This window comes from Lethenteron reissneri, chromosome 42, assembly GCF_015708825.2.
Source record: "Lethenteron reissneri isolate LAM-NWPU_2019-01 chromosome 42, ASM1570882v1, whole genome shotgun sequence".
Lineage (NCBI taxonomy): Eukaryota > Metazoa > Chordata > Hyperoartia > Petromyzontiformes > Petromyzontidae > Lethenteron > Lethenteron reissneri.
In genome coordinates this window covers 9453251-9474548 of record NC_083820.1, presented here as the reverse complement: position 1 = coordinate 9474548, position 21298 = coordinate 9453251, and the positions used below count along the sequence as shown (strand labels likewise).

The 21298-nt window shown below is 51.4% G+C and overlaps 1 protein-coding gene across 7 annotated transcripts in view; it reads right to left on the bottom strand.

Moving 5' to 3' along the window:
• KHDRBS2 (KH RNA binding domain containing, signal transduction associated 2) overlaps positions 1 to 17517 on the bottom strand; it is a 130589-nt gene extending 113072 nt beyond the window's left edge. For 6 of the 7 annotated variants that reach the window (XM_061568955.1, XM_061568954.1, XM_061568956.1 and 3 more), the window contains exons 1-3: positions 17316 to 17517; positions 17037 to 17172; positions 121 to 335 (exon numbers count right to left, since the gene is read on the bottom strand). In XM_061568955.1, coding sequence (XP_061424939.1) covers positions 121 to 335; positions 17037 to 17118 — 297 coding nt within the window. In that variant the 5' untranslated portion in view covers positions 17119 to 17172; positions 17316 to 17517. The remainder of the gene's footprint in view (positions 1 to 120; positions 336 to 17036; positions 17173 to 17315) is intronic. The other variant, XM_061568959.1, reaches the window with a different exon arrangement.
• Positions 17518 to 21298: the final 3781 nt, after the last annotated feature.

The following is a 21298-nucleotide window of genomic DNA, read 5'->3' as shown; positions in this document are numbered from 1 at the left end:
AGCCGACGCTCCGTGTTCTATCCACTGCTAGCCACCCAACAGCGCCAGAAGCTGCTGCTGCTGCTGCTGCTGCTGTTTGTGCGTCGCCGCTGCCCCGTCTGGCGCCGTCGTCCCTCGTACCTTAGGGTGCTGCTTGACCGGGATGAGCACCTTTTCGCACAGCTTCATGTTCTGGTTGCTGACGACGTCTCGGTAGCGTCGATCTTCGTCCCCCGCCGGTGCCGCTGCCACCGGCGGCATGGCAGTGGTGGCGGTGGTGGCGGCGGCGGTGGTGATTACAGCAGCGGCCGCAGCCACAGCAGCCGCAGCGCCGTTCTGAACTCGGTCGATCTCTGCTGAGAGAGCGCAAGGCGCAGCGCTGATCAAAACAACGCGGCATCGATCGCGGCCCCTCCCTCCCCACCCACTTCGTTATTCGAGCGGCGCTCGGTTCGCGAAGGGAGGAATCCGAACCGCGTCGGGTTCGTCTCGCGCCAGCTGCGTCGGAGAGCCCTCGCCACCCCCCCGTCCCCAGGGGGAGCCGGTGTGTTGGCCTGCTCTTCCACGCTGGGCAGGCGTGATGAGGTGGGGGTGCCCACAGTTCACCCACACTTCATCCACACTTCACCCACAGTTCATCCACAGTTCACCCACACCTCACCCACTTCACTAACACTTCACCCACCTCACCCACACCTCACCCACAGTTCACCCACTTCACCCACACTTCACCCACACGTCACAACGCCACACGCGACCCTGTGCTTCGTTTTAGCCGCCGGGTCTAAACCGGGTCAGCAAACCCTGAAAATATATGTGTGTAAAACACCAAACTGAAACATTTAACATTTAATCATGTCTGCATCTCACCACAATACTTGTGGTCAGAATGCAAACAAAAAACACACTCTGATAATATATGCATTGTCCTTGAAACTGTTTGGTCCACACCAGAGACAGCTTTCTTTGGAGCCGAGTCTCAAACGGTGTTAGACCACAAGACGCCAAAAGGGGAAAGCTTATCTCATATTTTGGTACTAGCAAAGGAGGTCCCATGATATATAACACATTCCTGCGGAGGGAGCTGGTAGGAACGTTGGTTTGCTCGGTCAATGGTCAGGGTCAACGGCGGCGTGGTGTATTCCGCAAATATGCCCGACTGTGAGGGCGGGCACAAGCCGGCGTGAGTAGGTTGAACGTTGAGTTTTATAAGGGCACCACGGCGTGACCAGCCCCTCCCTACCCAGCCCCTTTCCTCCCACCCCCCACCCAGCCCCAGCCAGCCCCACCCTCCCCACCCAGCCCCTCCCCACCCAGCCCCTCCCTCCCTCCACACCCAGCCCTTCCCTGCACGACGGACGGACGGACACAATCATCCCCTGTGGGCTGGTGTAACCAAGAGGTTCCTACCAATATATATGTGTATATATATGTATCTGGATCGGGGAGCCCCTGCGTTAGGATCACGGGGGGGCGGGCAATGCGCGGAGGGAGGGGAGGGGGGGAAGCTGTGCGCCCCACGCGGGCACTGCTCTCTCGCGTCGTGCCTCACTTGAAAGTCGGCAATCTTCAAAAATGTTCGTTTTCATTTTCCCTTCAAAGCCCCAGTTCAGCTTTGATGGCCTGGACAATTCTCGTGAATCATTGGGCGCCGATCGCGGACACGACCCGCGCCGCTCACCATGAGCCCAGTTCGCGCGTGTGTGTGTTGTCATAATTATTCGTGATTTACCCAGGAAAGCCACACCAAGTCCCAACGACTATTTTTCAGGAGGGCCCCTGCCTCATTGGGATGATGTTCGGCACGACGCCACTTATGGGGAGCGGTAGTGTAGTGGTTAGGGCGCTGCGCTACGAACCTGGCGACCCGGGTTCGATTCCCGCTCACGGCCAACACCAGTGACGATTATCTGAACCGGTCCTGGGCCTCCCCTAGTTCGACTCAGCCTGAAATGAGTACCTGGTGCGGTGTGTGGTGAACATCGCCACTGGGGAGACAAAGGTGGTCGGGCGTGGTGGTGGCCACCCACCCCCTCGTGTACAGTTCCGACCTTCATAGGTGCTCGCTAGCAGCACTTGCCCCTACAGTCTGTTAAGGCTATACGGGGATCTTTGTCTTTGTTTTTGTGCTTAGCTGTAGCAGGAATCCGAAGGACCAGGAAATCCTCATCGAGCCTCATCGAGTCTCGAGATTCTTAAAACTATTAATTTAACTATTTTTTTATTTCACCAGCTCAACGAAATAGCTTATCACGTGGACATTTATAGCAGCCAAATACTCGAAACGCACAGGGAGAGAGACACGCAAACTCGAAATATACAGGCTTCATGGTCGGGATCGAAACCACGACTTCCTGTATATCAGGCGAGGTAGTTAACATCTCGCCACCACGGCGCCCTTTGTCGAGAGATTCCTGTCACGCTTTTGCAGGAGGAGCGATGCTTCTGTGCGTAATCCCAATCGAGTAAAGTGCTTGTTATTCTTCAGAATTTTCGATGTTATTTGACCGACGCCAGTTACGTTGTTTTGTTTAAGTTGTCAGAGTAAACCCGTGCAAAGCAAAGGCACCAGAGAACAGGACTCGAATCCAGGTGATTTTTGCTGCGATGCGCAAAAGTGTTAGCACCACCGCGCCACTCTGTGTGCTCGAGTATCGTGACTCCTTCTCAGCAGGGTCCTGACCCTGTTTCCACAGTCGGGGACAATACTTGCCCTGTGCGTAATGCCAATCGAGTACATTGCAGTCAATCTTTAAAATGTGACAAATTTGAAACGTGTTTTTGCCAGCACACAGTGGAATACTCTGGCGAATGACGTCACCACACCGCGGTAATAATCAGGGCGGCCACTTCATTCGAACCGTGAACCTTTTGCAGCAACAAGCGGTGAACACACTATCGTTGAGCCGCGTCACGCACCCCCTTTGCGATGAGCGTGGGAGCGCGTGCGCAGTGGGGATCGGTGGCGCAGCGGTTAGCGCGCTGCGCTACGAAGCCGGCCACCCGAGTTCGATCTGAACCGGTCGTGGGTCTCCCTTAGGTCGACTCGGCCTAAAAGTAGTACTTGGCGCGGTGTGTAAGTATCCCCACCGGGAAGACAAAGGCGGTTGGGCGTGGTGCTGGCCACCCACCCCTCGTGTGCCGTGCCGCCATTCATTAGGTGCTCGCTAACAGCGCTTGCCCCAGTCTGTGAAGGCGATACGGGAGATATTTGTTTTTGCGGTGGCGGCCTTCATAGGCGCCCGCTAACATCACTTGCCCCAGCAGCCTACGAAGGCTACGACTGCCTGCGTGTACGAGCAATGGGGTAGCGAGGCGTGGTGGGGTTGGTTGGGGGGGGTGCAGAGTCACCCCCCCCCCCTGCACCGCGTTGGCCACTTTAATGAGTGCAGCATGCGTGGCCCAGAGTTCCCCCAGCGGGGTCCTGGGGGAGCGTCTGTCGGACGCTACACTGCTCACCGCGCCGGCCTGTCCTGCCCCACGACACCCACCCCACCTCCTCCCAGCAACGGCAAGCTCAGAGAGACGCGGGGGGGCGAGGGGAGGTGGCAGAGGCGGGGGGGTGGGAGAACGGCACTATGCCAAAGCGCCACACCTTGAGGCGGCACACGCAGACACACGGCTATTATAATAACAATTGTGACCCCTCGCTTATTTATTCAGTTATAAATAAATATATTTATTGGAGGACCGGGTTTGTGGTTGTTTGTGGGAGGGAGCTCGGGATCACTGCATCAATTTCCAGCGAGTGAAGTCGAACACATTTTTTATAGACCCACAAAGCGGCAGCGGACTGCCCATGAATATGATTGAAAGTGCGCGTGAGGTCGATGGGGGGCAGAGAGAGGAGACATTCTTAAATACGGTTTTGCTCGTGCGGCTAACGATACCGACACTTCATGTATTTATGTGTATTTACCAGAAGCCTCACCGAGTCTCAAGACCATGATACGGGAGGGCCCTGCCTGCAACGGTATGTTTGGTCAATTCCACGGACCAGGCCACACGAGTTCGATTCCCACTCACGAACAATGCCAGTGGTGAATATCTGAACCTGGTCTTGGGTTTCTCTGTGTGCCTATGTACGTCTCTCTCTCTCTCTCTATGTATCTCTGTGATATCTGTCTCTACTTATATGTCTGTCTATATGTCTCTGGTTCTGTGTTTGATCTCTCTCTCAAATTTAGCATTCTCAGGAAGAACATCATCAACCAGGTACGGTGTTGACTGTTATGTTATCCGACTCTCTGTTGTATTACATTACATTTCTAAGTATACTAGATTTGTGTTTCTATTTCATTTATACCTGATGACGATTGTTTGTGTTGCAATCGAAACGTCGCATGCTAGTATTTAATTTATTCTTTTCTCTTGATACGTGACTTTACCGAAAGAACCAAAGAGTAATTCCTGCAGTCATGAAAGCTCCAAATTAAGTACTGGTTTTGGGCCTTAGCTGGTGCGGTGAATAAACATCAGCACTGGGGAGACAAAGGCGACTGGGTGTGGTGTTAGCCTCCTCGTGTGCCCTTCCGGCCTTCATAGGTGCTCGCTAACAGCACTTGCCCCAACAGTCTGCTAAAGCGATACGGGGCATTTTTGCCTTTGAAACACACACGAGGTGGTGACACAAAACGCCGCACAGATGGATGCGTGTTTTGTCGTGCCAACTCTGGGCCACCTCGCAGCCCGCGCGTACAGGATCCTGTATTCCGAGGCTGCCTCCCATCCGCGTAGTATTAGCCAGGCTCAGTCCTGCTTAGCTTCAGGACGAGGTTGTGAACATTGGGGGATGATTCTGGTTGCAAGTCACACAGCGGACACGGAGAGACAGAGAGAGAGCAGCAGACAGCACATGGAGAGAGAGAGCAGTAGACAGCACACGGAGAGAGAGAGAGGGAGCAGACAGCACAGGGAGAGAGAATAGACGCAGCACACGGAGACACGGCGCACAGGGGAACAAGTGGCGTTACGTTGTTGGTGTGTGCCCCGAGTACAAAGGACACAATGCGTGGGCCACTCGATAGCTACCGCCAGCGCGACCAAGGCACACAGCCGCCGTGCACGGCAGGGGGTTAGGATTTTAAAATAATAATTATGATTACTGTGGAATGGGCTTTCAGATGAAGTGGAGCAAGGCGGAGGTGAGATGCGCGATGTGAGAAAGGGAGGTGGATACAGGAGAGGAGAGGAGAGGGGGGAGGAGAGAGGTGAGTGATTGGGACGCGGCGAACAAGAGTGAGAGGTCAAGGACAGGTCAAAGGAGGGACTACAGTGTGAGAGAGGTCGAGTGAGGAGAGGTCAAGTGAACGAGGCTTGAGGGAGCCGGCGCCGCTGGGAGAGTTAAATAAATAGACAAGAAATGAATAAATGTCAACCTCACTAATCATGCAAAATCAAACTCAACAACAGCAGCAGCAGCGGCGGCAGATCGTGGCCCGGATGCCACAGGGACCTTACAACCACCATCTGCCACCAGACAGCTCCCCACCCCACCCCACACGCCCCTCCAACCCACATCATGGGAATAGATGCGAGCCCTTATCCCTCCCCTTCCAGTGTTGATTTTGCCATAACAAAATTAGAGACGGCAATGTTCATCAACGAAGGTGCGGATTTAATTTCAGTCAACGAGGACGATGGCTGGAGCCCACCAACGCATCATTGAATAATCATCTACTCAACATCGTGCACTCACCACGCACCTTTATGTTCATCATCCACTCACCATCCACTCATCACCCACGTCTACATTCATCATCATCCACTCACCGTCCACTCACCTCTATATTCATTTTCATCATCCACCTATCCACTCATTATCACAATCATCCACTCGTGTTCAAAACATTGTTCATCATCAATCATCATTTATCATCCACCTATCCAATGATCATCATCGTGATCCACCTATGCACTCATCATCACCATGACGATCCACACACCCACCGATCGTCATCGACTTTAGTGACGATATTTGCCAATCGAGTGTCTTGGTTATATTTTAGCCAAGGACGATGACCGTGAAGGGGACATGAAACGTCATCGGGCGTGACGGTGGCCACGGCTGCGGCTCGCCACGGAGCGATGCGCCACCGGCTGTGACGAGACGAGACGAGTCTGCGACGTTATCAGAGACCGCGGTGCACTGGGCAAGACCAAACTTGTTCATTGAATATACAGACGTATTACTAAGGATGTGTTGAGGTCACCGATTGGCAGAGCTGATATTATCGATTCTAGATTTGAAGCTTTCGTGACTGCAAGGATTCATATTCATGGGTTTTTTCGGTAAAGTCACGTAAGTAAAAAATTTAAATTAAAAAAAATTATTTTACTTTTATTCATTTTTTTTACCTACGTGACTTTACTGATATTATCGGGTGGTGTGCGAATTGCAAAAACCCTCGCTACCAACGTTCAACGGCCCACGAGGGTTTTGGTGGCTATTGCACGTGGACTGTCATCCGCCACTGTTCGAGGCAGCAGCAAGGGTTGATGAATCGTCGCACGAACTTCGTGAAGCTCCCCTTCATCCCGTACCCTGGGCACGCCACGAGAATGCGGCACAGCCATTGGACTCATTTGCCATCGGTCTCCATCTGTACGGGGATGGAGTGTTGTTGTTGCTAGCCCGTGGAGAACGTGGTTGTTTCTCCAGGCACTCCGGGTTTCTCACACTCGTATAATGAACGTAACTCATCATTAATTGGCTGAAAAGGCATTAAAATAAAATAAAAATGTAGCGGCAGGACCCTCTTGAAAAAAATTGTCCAACGACTCGGCGTTGGGTCTCCTGAATGATAAAACAAAAATAAGTCGTGAACGATGAGCACCTTCACGCCCGGGTACAGCTCATCACCACATTCGAAGGGTCACCCCCAGAGGCAGCTGTCCCTGTGCAGCGCAAGTTGATTCGGCACCTGGACTGCCAGCGGACATTAAGTAGCTCTGCCAGTAGAGGGGGGGGGGGGTGATTGTGTAATTCCCCACTGAGCAATTCGCGTTGGGAGTTTTTCGAATTGGCCAAATGTGACTCCGCTTTCACTGCCTCGCCTTTTTTTAAAGAGAGAACGAGTGTTAATAGTTAATGAAACTGGACTGAAATGAAATGACCGAATTAATTTAATTAAAACACATTCTGGCTCTCATGGCTCGCGATGCTGCTGCTGCTGCTGCTTCTGCAGCCACCGCGGCTGCATCCGTCGCTCTGCCGCAGCGCTGCCCAAGCAAGCCACGAGCACCCAGATTCATCGATCGGCAGGGATATATATTTTTTTTGTTTGTTACAATTTTGCGTGTTTTTTTTTGTATTTTGTTCCCCCAACGACATTTGCCCCACTGTGCCGTCCGCGCCGTGACGTGAGATGGAGTGGTCTATTTGGAACTCCAGCAGGGAACAGTGCATCAACCTCCCCACCCCCCACCCTTGTCAAAAATAAACCATGGAAGTGGATGACGTAGAACTGCCTCTGAAATCGTCATTTATAAGTGACCCTTTTTTAAATCCTTTATATTAAGTTCGCTTGCTTGCTTGCTTGCGTGCTTGCTTGCTTACGACCGTGCAAATCTTTCGGTCGTTTTTTAACCCACTTCCCGTGATCCAATCGAGCTGACATTTTCCACACAGACTCGTTGTGTGTGACAATTAATTTTCGTGAAAAAAATTTCCAAAATTTTACACTGTTTAGGGAAAACAAATTAAATATTTAATTACCAATTGCTTAATGGTGGCAGACAATCATCTGACCCATAGGTGGCAGCCATCTCAAGCCAGAGGACGAGAGGACTCTAGCCGCCACGCATATAAAGGATTTATAGTGAAAAACTTTGTTTTTACGGGTTTACTTGTTATCCACACACGGAGAGACGGGTATGTGCAGGAGGCGTAATGTCTGCTCATATACTTTGTTCCGGGGGGAGTGGGGGTGCCTGTAACATTGGCAGGTCAGGCAAGCCTGACATCTGCTGATGAAACACTGCGTGTCGAAACCAACCCAGAGTTTTTCTCGTCACGTCGCAGAAATGACGAGTTCCCAAAAGGCCGTGCGGCTGATGGGTTGCGTAAGAAACGATGTAATTGCTTTTGACGTGAAGTGACGGAAACGTATCGTCTGCATGTTTATTTACTTGTATTCTTCACAACGACGCTAACGATGATCTTGATCACTGTCGCATTCAGCATTTCTCGAGGAAAGCTACGCCGAGCTTCACGACAATATATTTTTGGAGGGTCCTGCATCGAAACGTTTGGCCAACTCCTTTTAAGTGAAGCGTTTTGATCTTCTTGGTTCTTTCGGTAAAGTCACGTAGAATGGAAACAATAAAAATAATAAAATAAACCATAATAAGACCAGGTCTGTCGGGGAGACAGACCTGGTCTTCACCTTATGACGGCTGCTTGCGTTGTAGCCGAAACGTCGTGAGAATTATTTTATAATGTTTCATTTTATTATTTTTATTGTTTCCATTCTACGTGACTTTACCGAAAGAACCAAGAAGATGAATCCCTGCAGTCACGAAAGCTTTAAATCGAAATTGAAGCGTTTTTGCTTTGTGTGGGCGGAAAAAAAACCCAGCATGCGTAACAAGGGGTTAACGCTCCAAGGTCCACACCACAAGATGGATTTAAGAATCCAGAATACTCTGCTGCCATCTTCTAGCCAACCCCACAAACATCCTGAATGTCCAAATAGTGGTCACCTATCCAAGTACTCACCAGGCTCAAAGCTGCTTAGCATGCTGGGATCCGTCAAGATGTGGGAATGGAGGGGGGGGGGTGTAACTGGAGTAATTTTGGTCCTTTTGTGGGATAGCAGAATAATCGTGAAATGTGGCAGAAAAAGTGTTCAGATGAACGCTATTCTCAGCGAAAGTTCACGAATGAACCCAAATACTGTAACTGCCATCCCCTGGCCACTTGGAAACCCCAACGGGGTTTGGCCAGGATCGATAATTGCGTTTATGCGACGCTTTTAATGCACCAGCATCTCGAAGCACACACAGACAAACACACAAACACACCCTGGCTCAACCTCTCCCATCGCTTTGTCGCTGCAGTTCAGCCAACGGGGGGCGGCCCACGGGTGTGGCAGTTGTCCATGTGCGGCACCCGGCCCTGTAAATGGGGCATCAAGCACGCCAGTAGTTTTCACTCATTACACACACACACAAAGTGCTTGCCACAAATGAACCACACAATACCTTGCTGATATTGTCAAGGAACATAAACCATCACACGGACTAGGATTATCCTCGCAGTGGCGGCTTTTGGCTAACCACCGAACAAAGACGGTCACCGCATCGCGCGTTTTCCGATGCAATTCTGCGGCCGTCTGGAACGCTCTTCCTTCCGATATTAGCAAGCCCCTGGAGCTATGAACTTTTAAATCTCGAATGAAAACTCATTTTTTTGGAACTGCTTTCTTGTGTTTAGTTTGTCCTTCCCGTGCACCTCCGATTAGCACGGTTGGTTACGTACGGTACGAATAAAGGTCAACGTACAAACATACGGTGCGTACAAACGTCTACGCGACGCATCGACCCTGCTCTCCGTCACGCTTAAACGTTTCTCGTGTGACCGCTAATGGCGCAGCAAAAGGAAAGGAAAGGAGGAGGCGAGATTTGAAAATGTCAGCTTCCAAAAGACAAGTGCCTCTCGGGATCGACCGTGGCACAAGCCAGGTCGCGCCAGCACGATCCACCCCGCCCCCCCCCGGTCCGCTCCCCACCCCCCACCACCTAAGCCACTCTCGCTCTCTCTCTCTCTCTCGTGTTGCGAAGCGCGGGCCCTCTGATTGATGCTCCAGACCGCGTGCATTATTAATCGCCCGCGCCGAGGTGGGGAGTGGGAGCACGGCTCACGCAACCTCGCGCCCACTTCGCAGGGAGCTGAGCGAGACTCCCCGTCGATGACAACGAGAAACGAAATCATCCGCACAGAGCCACTAGTTACCCCCCCCCCCCCCGCCTCGCCCCCCAATCCAACAATGCCTCGTCTGGTTTGATCTTTTAGCGATTGAAGCAAACCGTGGAGCCCAGAGGAATCCCCAAGCAGAATATGGGGAGAATGTAAACTCCACACCTTAACTCACAAAGGCAACGGTCCTCTATGTATCCCTTTAACGCGCCGTTTGGGCGAGTGCGGTTCGCGAGCACCTTTAAAAGACGCGCCGCATCAGGTGCAAAATTAAGTACGAGTCGACCTAGGGGAGGCCCAGGACCGGTTCTTAGCGCAGCGCGCTAACCACTGCGCCACCGCTCCCCCCCCACACACACTGCACAACGGGGGGATTCACAGACACAAGCGTAACCACTGCGCCACCCTGCAGCAACAAATATAACTTTCATTTGCTTACCCTTGTCACAATCCACTATTGGATGAAGGTCTTCCCTCCCCCCCCCCCCCCAATGCTGTATCGTTCGTAGAGGTTGTTTGAGCATACTTCCCCATGCTGGTCAATGCTGGTTGATGAATGAGGTGGAGTGGGGGGGGGGTGCACACAGGAACGGTCCCAGCACATCACGCGCCACTGACGTTAGCCGTGCCTGACAACATCAACAATAATGGGACACGTGCTTCCGTGCTAAGCGAGTGCTGGGTGATGCTCATCTTTATTAACAGCTCCGGGCTCCTGGTGGAAATTCCACATTCCTATGGCGAGGTTAGCCTAACCATAGGACAATTGATGGTCGACTTTCAACGACGTCGAACACACATTGTCGTCAATGCCGCGGTAACATTTTTTATTTTATTTTAAAATGTATGCCAAATATCTACATCGTCAAGCGAGTCGGACGTGGGTTTGTCGAGAATTACTTCGCTAAATGGCACTTCCAGGGTTTGTAGAATGTAGAAACTGAATTGGTCGCCGGCTTATTACATCGCAGCGCCGTGAGAGATGGCGACCTTCATCCAGCAATTGATTTATTGTGGCTCAAGGATTACGAGGACGACGATTATGCAATGATGATGATGATGATCATGACAGCGATGATGACAATTATGACGATGGCAATGTGGCGATGATGATGACAATTATGGCAATGATGACGATGATGCAGTGATAATGATTATAATTAAGACGATGATGATGATGGTGATGTCGTGGTGATGATAATTATGACAGTGAACATGATGCAGCGGTGATAGTGACACTAACTATAATCAATTATGATGATGTGAATGCCAACGATTCGATAATGAAATGTAATTCCTGCCTCCAGAAAAAAAAAGCCTTACCGAGTCTCAAGGCTCATTTTGAGGAGGGAGCCGGAGCTCGAGAGGGGCTGTCTCAAGCGCCCCTCTAGTGGATGCCCTTCTGCCTGCAGGGGCGTGAATGCGCACATGCAGGGCCGCGCCTGTACCTCTTACCTGCATTGAAACGTTTGCCAAATTCAATTTTGAAAGAGCGTATTCTCCAATTTGCAATCAATTCAGAGAGAGAGGGATGAGTAGAGGCTTCAGTCCAACCTCTGCCCTACTTCATCACCGCCCTCATCAGAGACCGCCCCCCCCCCCCGTCTCATCCACATGAGCAAGGGTCGCACTTCATGAATCATCAAGTGGTGAGAACCAGAGGTGGGACAAAGTCATTGTTATGCAAGTCCAAGTCGAGTCTGAAGTCATCAAATTCATGACTCGAGTCTTACTCGAGTCCAAGTCACATGACTCGAGTCCACACCTCAGAGGTGGGACAAAGTCATTGTTTTGCAAGTCCAAGTCGAGTCTGAAGTCATCAAATTCATGACTCGAGTCTGACTCGAGTCCAAGTCACATGACTCGAGTCCACACCTCTGGTGAGAACGCATAGGATGATGATGATGATGCAGATGGTTATGATGAGAATGTGGAGGATCAGTTTAACACGTATGCTTTCGCGACCAATATCATCCATAACAGAGGTTTTTTGGGTTAGATCGCGTAATATATAAATGTGTCGTGAAAACCCGCCACCACCCGACACAGACAACTAGTAATGGTTGGCACGCTTGTAAATGTCGTGGCTTGGCTCTCCAACACACCGGTTAGTGCTGTACTAGTGACGAGTTGGCCACGTTCTGTTTACGTGACAACCCTTACTAGTTGGCTGTGTCGGGTGGTGGCGGGTTTTAACGACACATTAATATATTTACGCGATCTAACCCAAAGAAACCTCTATTATGGATGATTTGGAGGATGTCGAGGATTACAATGACGCGTTGTTAACATTCAAAGTAACTTATTCCTCCGGAGAAAAAATGTATTTTTGGGTCTCGAGACTCATTTTCAGGAGGGAAGTTTGCAGTCTCATTTGGGGGATGGATTTGGCTACTCCCACCAAAAACGTGCCCACACAAGTGACCGCCTGGACCTATCAGCCACAACAACAAACACCACCACCAGCTCAGTTTTGAATGTGTGTAGCAGGGGTGACCAAACTTCCTGATCCTCATCAACATCATCCTATTCACCAATCATCATCCATCTATTCATTGACCATCATTATCCACCCATTCACGAGTCATCGTCCATCTTTTCAGCAATTTTCACATCTACCTATTCACTTATAATCATCCTGTTCACTGATCATCTTCCTATTCTCCGATCATAATAGTCGCCCAACTAGTCATGGATCATCACCTATTCACGGGCCATTGTCCATCTATTCGCTTACCGTCATATCTACCTATTCACTGATCATAATTATCATCCAACGATTCGTCGATAATTAATATCTACCTATTCCCATGATCATTGCTCACCGATTCACTGCTAATTGTCATCCCATAATCCACCTAATCGCTGAAATAATAATCACCATCATTTCACTATTCATCAATCATATACCCATTCACGAATCATCACCATCATTCACTGATCCACGGTGCTGAGCCAGTGGTAGAAACTCCACGTTCCCACGGCAGGCACCAATGTGACGACTCCACAGCGGTGCTCAATTTGGCGACCCCCATAGGAGCGGGATTTGAACTTCCTCATCTAGCTCGTGGAAGCACCTGCAGCCAGCTGCATAAACCACGTGCAGCGCTTGTGATGTCTGTAACGTGGTGGTTACGACGATGCGGTGGTGATAGTGACGACAGTGGTGATAGTGACGACGATGATGATGACGATGATGATGACAATGACGATGATGATGACGATGATGATGACGATGACGTGGTGGTGATAATGACGACAGTGGTGATAGTGACGACGATGATGACGACAATGTGATAGTGATGATGATGACAATGATGATGATGTGATAGTGATGATGTGATAGTGATGCTGATGACAATGATGATGATGTGATAGTGATGATGTGATAGTGATGCTGATGACAATGATGATATGTCGGTGGTGGTGATAGTGACGACGCGGTGATTATGCTAGTGATGATGACGATGATAACGATGATGTGATAGTCATGATGATGACAATGATGATGATGTGATAGTGATGATGTGATAGTGATGATGATGACAATGATGATGTGTTAGTGGTGATAGTGACGACGCGGTGATTATGCTAGTGATGATGACGATAATGATTAGGCTGGCGGTGCTTGTGATGTTGTGGATGACGCCGATCGCCACCGGTCACGTGGCGCGCCTTCTTCAGAGAAGGCGGTTCGGGGGGGGGGGGCAGATGGGCACTTTGATGACACTGAACGCCACTCAAAGTCGCACTTCCCAGCGCGGAGACACATGAAGGGACGTGACGAGACTTTCAACTCGTCAAGTCGCCACGAGGAGGGGCAGCCGGTCACGGGAAACATTCGATGGCCGCGAGCACGCCCCCCCCCTCCCACGCCCCCCGGGCGAGAATAGTAACGGAGCGGTAGTCAGAGGAATGGAACCCGTCCGAGAGGAGGTACGCAGAGCAGACCGCGAGCGCCGAGATGCGCTTGCGCGTGCCCGCCACGCGGTCGATTAATCGCATCGCAAACATCCCTCTCCCAAACATCCCTCTCCCACACATCCCTCTCCTCCCTCTCCCAAACATCCCTCTCCTCCCTCTCCCAAACATCCCTCTCCCAAACGTAGAGCCGTTTTCGAGACGATTTGGGGGCAAGTGCTGCTAGCGAACACCTATTAATGCCGACCATACTGGACAGCTGTTTAAACAAACAAACAAAAGAGTATCATAGCTCATCGGATTATATACGAGTCTAAATAAAAATTCTGATTTCGAAAAGGCGCGCTATGGGGCGGGGTGAGCGGCCGGCACCACGCACCCGGCCACCTTCGGTGCCGATGTGGCCCCAGGGCTGATATTTAATAAACCGCCGCACCAGCTACTCGCTTTAAAGCGCCGAGTCAACCTCTGGAGAGGACCCGGGCCCCGTTCTAATATTCGCCACTCTTATGAATTGTCTGTGCGCGGGACTTGAACTCGGGTCGCCGGTGTTGTACCGCAGTGCGCTCGCCCGCCGATGCCGCCGCTCCCCATTACATGGCAAGGAGCCGTGACAGATGTCGACGGCTTGAGGTCTTCTTCCAGCAGTGGATTGCCCATGGCTACTGCTGCTGATGATGATGACGGTGGTGATTATTAGGCGCCCAGCCTCGCGTTGCGGCGAACCGTGTACACAGGGGAACCACGTTCATCGCGACCAACGAGTCGAAACCCTGCGGTGCAACTCAGCGGTTCCATAGCAAAACTCGTCGCTGGCGTCTGATGCAACGCATGACAATGACGACCACGATCATCCAAGTGTACCGAGCCTGGTACAAGAGCTGCGGTGACGTTACCGCCACTTAGTGGCGAGCTGAGGCTGGTTGTGTGCAGTCGTAGAAACGCACACGGTGGGAGTGGCCGTGCGGTTTGCTACAAACCCGGCCACATGGGTTCGATTCCCTTCCACGGCGAACTTCTATTGCGATTTAAGTGAACCTTAAAACGTAGCACTGGGGAGACAAAGGCGGCCGGGCGTGGTACTGGTCACCCCCGCCCGGTCCCCCACTCCTCGTGCGCAGTGCCGGACTTATCCGGCGTTCGCTAACAACACTTGCCCCCAGCAGTCTATAAGGCTGAAACATGACTAGGTTTTATCGCCCTCTCTGGCAACAAAACACGCGTTGTGCTGAGATGTTCAAACGCCAGAGTTCGCATTTATCAAGGAATCAAGTACCTGCATTAACCGCACACGGTACTTGCGCTGAACATTCAACACACACATGCTCTGAAAATATCATATATGCATCGCCTTTGAAACTGATTGGCCTCGAGCAGATACTCGCGAAAAGGTCCTAGTCTATACGGCTATGTGGGAGAATAATAATTTATGTATATGCATATGTACTGTGGGGAGTAGCATTGTAGTGCTTAGCGCACTGCGCTACGAACCCCCTCGCAGCAAATTATTAAACCGGTCTTAGGCCTCCTCTTGGGTCGACGACTCGGCCTTAAGTGAGCATCAGTTCACATCTGCACTGGGGAGACAAAGGCGGCCGGGCAGTGGTGTGTTGGCCAACACAAACACTGTTTGTGCTCGCTACCAGCACGGGCTGGGGGGGGGGGGGTGATCTTTGTTGATGCGTGCGTATGTTCGAGGATGGGTGTTCGTGTGGATGCGTGTTCGGAGACAGATTCGCGTCGGAATAAATCGGACGAAGCACGCGGCTTCGTCAAGAATTAGACAAAAACAAAGACCCCCCCCCCCACAAATACAGCCTTTTAACAGACTGTCATGGAAAGTGCTGTTAGCGAGCACCTATGAAGGCCGGCACGGCGCACGAGGGGGTGGGTGGCCAACACCACGCCCGGCCACCTTTGTCTCCCCGGTGGCGATGTTTACACACCACGCCAGGTACTCATTTGAGGCTGAGTCGACCTAGGGGAGACCCGGGACCGCATCAGATAATCGTCACTGTTGTTGGTGGCCGTGAGCAACAATGGAACGCGGGTCTCCGGGTTCGTAGCGCCGCAGCGCGCTAACCGCTACACTACCTACCGCTCCCCGCCGCACAACTCCTCCGTACACACCAGCTGGGCTGCCCGGCATGTCACCAATTGAAGCACTTTTTCTGGATCTCTCTCTCTCACAGTGGGGGGTGAGTCGCCCTTACATCAATCACTCCTCGAGGCGGGCGTGGGAGGGGGGGAAGCTGGGGGGGGGGGGGTTCGTGCGTTCCCCCACAATCCCAACAACTCCCCACGACAGACCCCGGGTCCCAGATTCCCAGACCCTAGAATTGTCCATGCGCCGGTGTAGCAGGAGTCGTGGAGGAGGCACCGTGGGGATGACTCAGCCAACTCGAGAGTGGACCGGGGCCACGGGATGCAAAGCCGGAGGGGAGAATGGAGAGGAGTCGAGGTGGGAGCAGGGAGTCAGATTGAGAGAGCCACGTGGGGGGGGCAGAGTAGGTGTCGGCCGAGCAAGATGAAAACCGGCGTGGCCAAGGGTCGGAGTTGCGGCAACAATCAAACGGAGTATCCAAGAGGTCGAGAAAACTGGCGTGGATGAGGCAGCGTGGGACGTCGTGGGGTGCCGGGCACGGGGGGGGGCAGAAGGAGAGGAGAATGGTAATTGAAGGGGAGCAGGGGCATCAAAGCAGCGTGAGAGGGGGCCGAATTGCAGCAAGGTGAGAGAGAGAGAATCACAGCTGCGAGTCGGTGGGTACAGCGATGGGGGCGGTGGGAGCAGGGTAAGAGTTGGATAAGAGCTCAAAGGTGAAGCAGAGGAGTGGATAAGGGGAGGGAAGGGGAGAGCTCGGGTTTGGGGGGTAGAGTGCAGGGTTGGGAGCCGGTGGGAGCAATATGTGATTCTAACGGGCGCGGGATTAAGTGAAGAGAAAGTTTGGATTCAAAGGAGAATTGCAGCGGGCGGGTTCAAGCAGATTGAGAGCCAGGTGGGAGCCGCTGGGAGCAGGAATAGGTGCGAGAGCCGGGTGGGGGCAGGAAGGGAGTGAGGATGATAACTGGAGCGCTGTCAGAGCGGGGATGAAACGAGCATCTGCGGAGTCCGGAGATGATCATGTGGGGGTGACGGCCGTGGGTGAAGACGCGGTCGTGGGGGAGCCGGTGGGAGCCGTAGGGTGTGGGGATGAACCAGGTGGGAGCCGCCGCGTACCTCGCTGTAGGAGTCGCGCTGCGTGCACGAATCCGGACCCGAGCGCCTCCCTCTCCGCTTCCAGCTGCGGAAGCTGCGCCATGGACGGGCGGAGGGGGAAGGCGGGCAACTCCCGCTCACGACCAGATATAAAAAACTAAACAACAAACAACAACAACAGCAACGACAACAATAACAGGAATGACTACAAAAAAAACCACAACGATAATAACATCAACGCTCGCAACGAGACGAATCGTTGTGGCGACGGAGGGGCCGAGAAGCGAGAGAACGTCTCACCCCAGCGGACGCGTTGATGGCAGTGGTGGTGGTGGTGGTGATGCTGGCGGTGGTAGCGGTGGTGGTGGCGGTGATGTTGGTTGGTGATGTTGATGGTGATGATATCGCTGCAGACCCGGAGCGCAATCCGTGGCACGCGTCCTCTTCTCTCGTCACTCTGTCTCTCCCTGCCTCTCTGTCTCTCCCTGCCTCTCTCTCTCTCCCTGCCTCTCTCTCTCTGTTCACGCGCCCTCCCCCACTCTCTCTTTCTTCTCCCCCCCACCCCAACACCTCGCGCTCTCCCTCCCTCCAGCAATCCCCCCCCCCCACCGTCTTCCACCCTCTCTCCCTCTTCCTCTGCACAGCTCATCGATGATGGAGAGCCCATGTCGCGCTGATTTGCGGTAACAATGAACATTTCACAGCCCTTCGTCGATCCACTGCTGGATGAAAGGACTCCCCCCAACGCTGTTGTCGAGTACTGGTGGGGGAGCCGGGCGGCGGGGGGGGAGGGTTGTTTGACCATACTTCACCACACTGGAGGTCAGTGCAGGTGGGTGCCATCCCGAATGTCACTCGCCGTGCCCGGGAGTCGAGCTCAAGTCTCTGCGCAGTTTGGGGAATCACTCCAACATGACTGTAACATGCCTGTAACATGACTGTAACATGCCTGTAACATGACTGTAACATGCCTGTAACATGACTGTAACATGACTGTAACATGACTGTAACATGACTGTAACATGACTGTAACATGACTGTAACATGACTGTAACATGACTGTAACATGGCTGTAACATGACTGTAACATGACTGTAACATGACTGTAACATGACTGTAACATGACTGTAACATGCCTGTAACATGACTGTAACATGCCTGTAACATGACTGTAACATGACTGTAACATGACTGTAACATGACTGTAACATGACTGTAACATGGCTGTAACATGACTGTAACATGGCTGTAACATGACTGTAACATGACTGTAACATGACTGTAACATGACTGTAACATGACTGTAACATGCCTGTAACATGACTGTAACATGACTGTAACATGACTGTAACATGACTGTAACATGACTGTAACATGACTGTAACATGCCTGTAACATGACTGTAACATGACTGTAACATGACTGTAACATGACTGTAACATGACTGTAACATGGCTGTAACATGACTGTAACATGGCTGTAACATGACTGTAACATGACTGTAACATGACTGTAACATGACTGTAACATGACTGTAACATGACTGTAACATGGCTGTAACATGACTGTAACATGGCTGTAACATGACTGTTGGGGCAAGTGCTATTAGCGAGTTGCGCCTAACAGCACCAGGTGCTCAATTTGAGGCTGAGTCGACCTAGGGGAGGCCCGGGACCGCATCAGATAATCGTCACTGGTGTTGGTGGCGCAGCGCTGACCGCTACACGACCGCTCCCCGCTGCAGAACTCCCTCGTACACACACCACACCAGCTGGGCTGCCCGGCATGTCACCATCACCACCACCACCAGCAGCGCTGCTTTTAAATTCGAATATAAATCATTCGTAAAATCGATCGGACATCTTATTTATGAAGGAAAAAAATAAAATAGCAATCTCCACCCTTGAAAGAAAACACACACACACACATTCCACTTAAGACCAGAGAAATTTTTTTTAGCCGCCTGTTATTGCTAAGATTCCAATGCACCGTCTTTACTGAGTATTCAACGTGTCGTGTCTGCATATCAACAGGATGAGACCGTGTGACTTTATATGTCCAAGAGAGCCACGCTGAGTCGTAGGACAATGTTTTTCACGATGGGCCTGCTACATTGGGTATTTGTTTAAACGATGTTTTGCAGCCAATTGTATGTACGTATGCTGAACTTCTTTTGCACCGTACGTAGCCAACAGTGCTCATCAGAGGTGGGGGAAATTAATAAAGAGGGTTTATTATACAACATGGGGAGGAAACCAGAGCACCCGGAGAAAACGGACGCCTTGTGCGAGGGGACAACACTCTATCCCTGCACAATAAATCAGTAGGCACTACCTGGTAAAATACAACAACGTTGAGTTTAGTTGGTAACAGATGGCGATTGGTCCACTCGCTGTACTGCCCTCTCCTGGCGAACCAGCGTACGGCACCTCCTCCAAGCCCACCACGTTTATGCGGAGTGGACTACGACGCGTGAGTGATATCGAAGTGCCCAATATCTCATCCGACCACGCAGTTATATAATCCATCGTGATCAACCTCAAAGTGTGCTGCCGTTGTGCGCGTACGATGGTTCGCGTGCACACTGGACTTGCAATCCAGGGAACGCCGACGTAAACTGCGATATCCATAATCCGGGTCACGGCAGCTTGAACCACGTTTTGCAAAGTGTCTTTGTTGCCGAGCGAACGGACATTTGAAGGTGAAATTGTCTCTCGGCCTGCCGTGTCTTTTCCCAAAGACGTCGGTGATCATAGACCACCCTTCCATTTGTGTGTCTCTCTCCGCGATGCTTAACTCTTCTAAAACAGTGCATCACACACTCCCCGGCGCACGCAGTTATTCAAATTGCCTCTGTTCAAAGTTAATTCGCCGTACTTCTGCGACTTCTCTGGGTACCTCTCATTTTCCCCGTCGAAACATTTACGCTCAGCCTCTTGCTCTCTCGCCGCACGTCACGACAACTCCACCTTTGCCCGTCTCTAATTATTCTCATGAATGTTCCTTGTTGTGCGCCCTGCTGATCTCCTTTCACGCATTTATGTCACTCACCTTGCGTTTGCCAGTGATTTGTTTAACACCCCTTTTAAAATCCACGCTTATGTGATTCTGCACAAAGCTGCTAATGATTAGTCTGTGTTATGAATTTACACAATAGATTTTAATGATGTTGTTGATGCGATGTCGCGGCGATGAATACCGGGGAATTCATTAATAGTCTTGAAACAACACGTGCCCCTCAATTGCGTAACAACAACCACCACCACCACAACCACCATCAGCATCATCATCATGACCCGCCTATACTGGCCATGTGTGAAAAAGCGCTTCATAGCTCATCGGATTCCTTCAGACTAATCAAGATTCTGATTCGTCAGAGCCTCACGACACAATCCGCTGTTCTCACCTGGCTACTGGACCAAAGCTTCACAGGCAAGTGGCTCTGCAAAGTTCTGACCGACACTTTATTTCGCGTTGCAATTTGCTTAGCAATTGATAACGCGCATTACATTGAGAGGCACCTTTTTTTTTATTCTACTGCTCGATGAAGACGCAACTGTAAGAAAAACACATCACAGGATGTATACAGTATGTATTAGAGTTTGCACATTATGTTCACACAGCGGTGCACAACCAGAAATAACAACGTCCCAGCACATATTTCGTCAACAATACGACGTGGTCTCGAAAGATAAAATACATCTCACAGTCGACGTTTCGGGCAATGGCCCTTCTTCATAGCACATCCATATATACGAAGAGCCATTACCCGAATCGTCGCCCAATATCTACATACACACTTAGGACCGGGTTCAATTGTTATATATTTAGCAAGTGGAGAAGGCCAGATTGGAGGTGCTGTGGAAAACTCAAGCACAAATCGTGGCAGGTAACTAGTAACGCTAGATAAATTGAATTATGTATTAATTGATCACTGTATCTTTTGTCAATCGACTGCTGACCATAATTCTCTACGGCTGAGCAGTAATGATTGTTGGAGGGGTGCGTGGGAAACGGAGCGTGGTGGGGGATGGGAGGAGGGGGGGCAAGGCTGGTTCAGATAGCACTCGCACACTGACGATAGTCATGTGGATTATGTGAGTGGTGGCGCAGCGGTTAGCGCGCCAACCCCAGCCGCCAGGTTCGAGTCCGGGGGTCTCGGGCCCGGCCTGTGATGAAACCTGGGCTCTGGGGTGCAGCGAGACGACGAGGATGACGATCATGATGATGATGATTGATGACGACCACGACGATGATGACGATGATGATGATGGAGGTCCCGG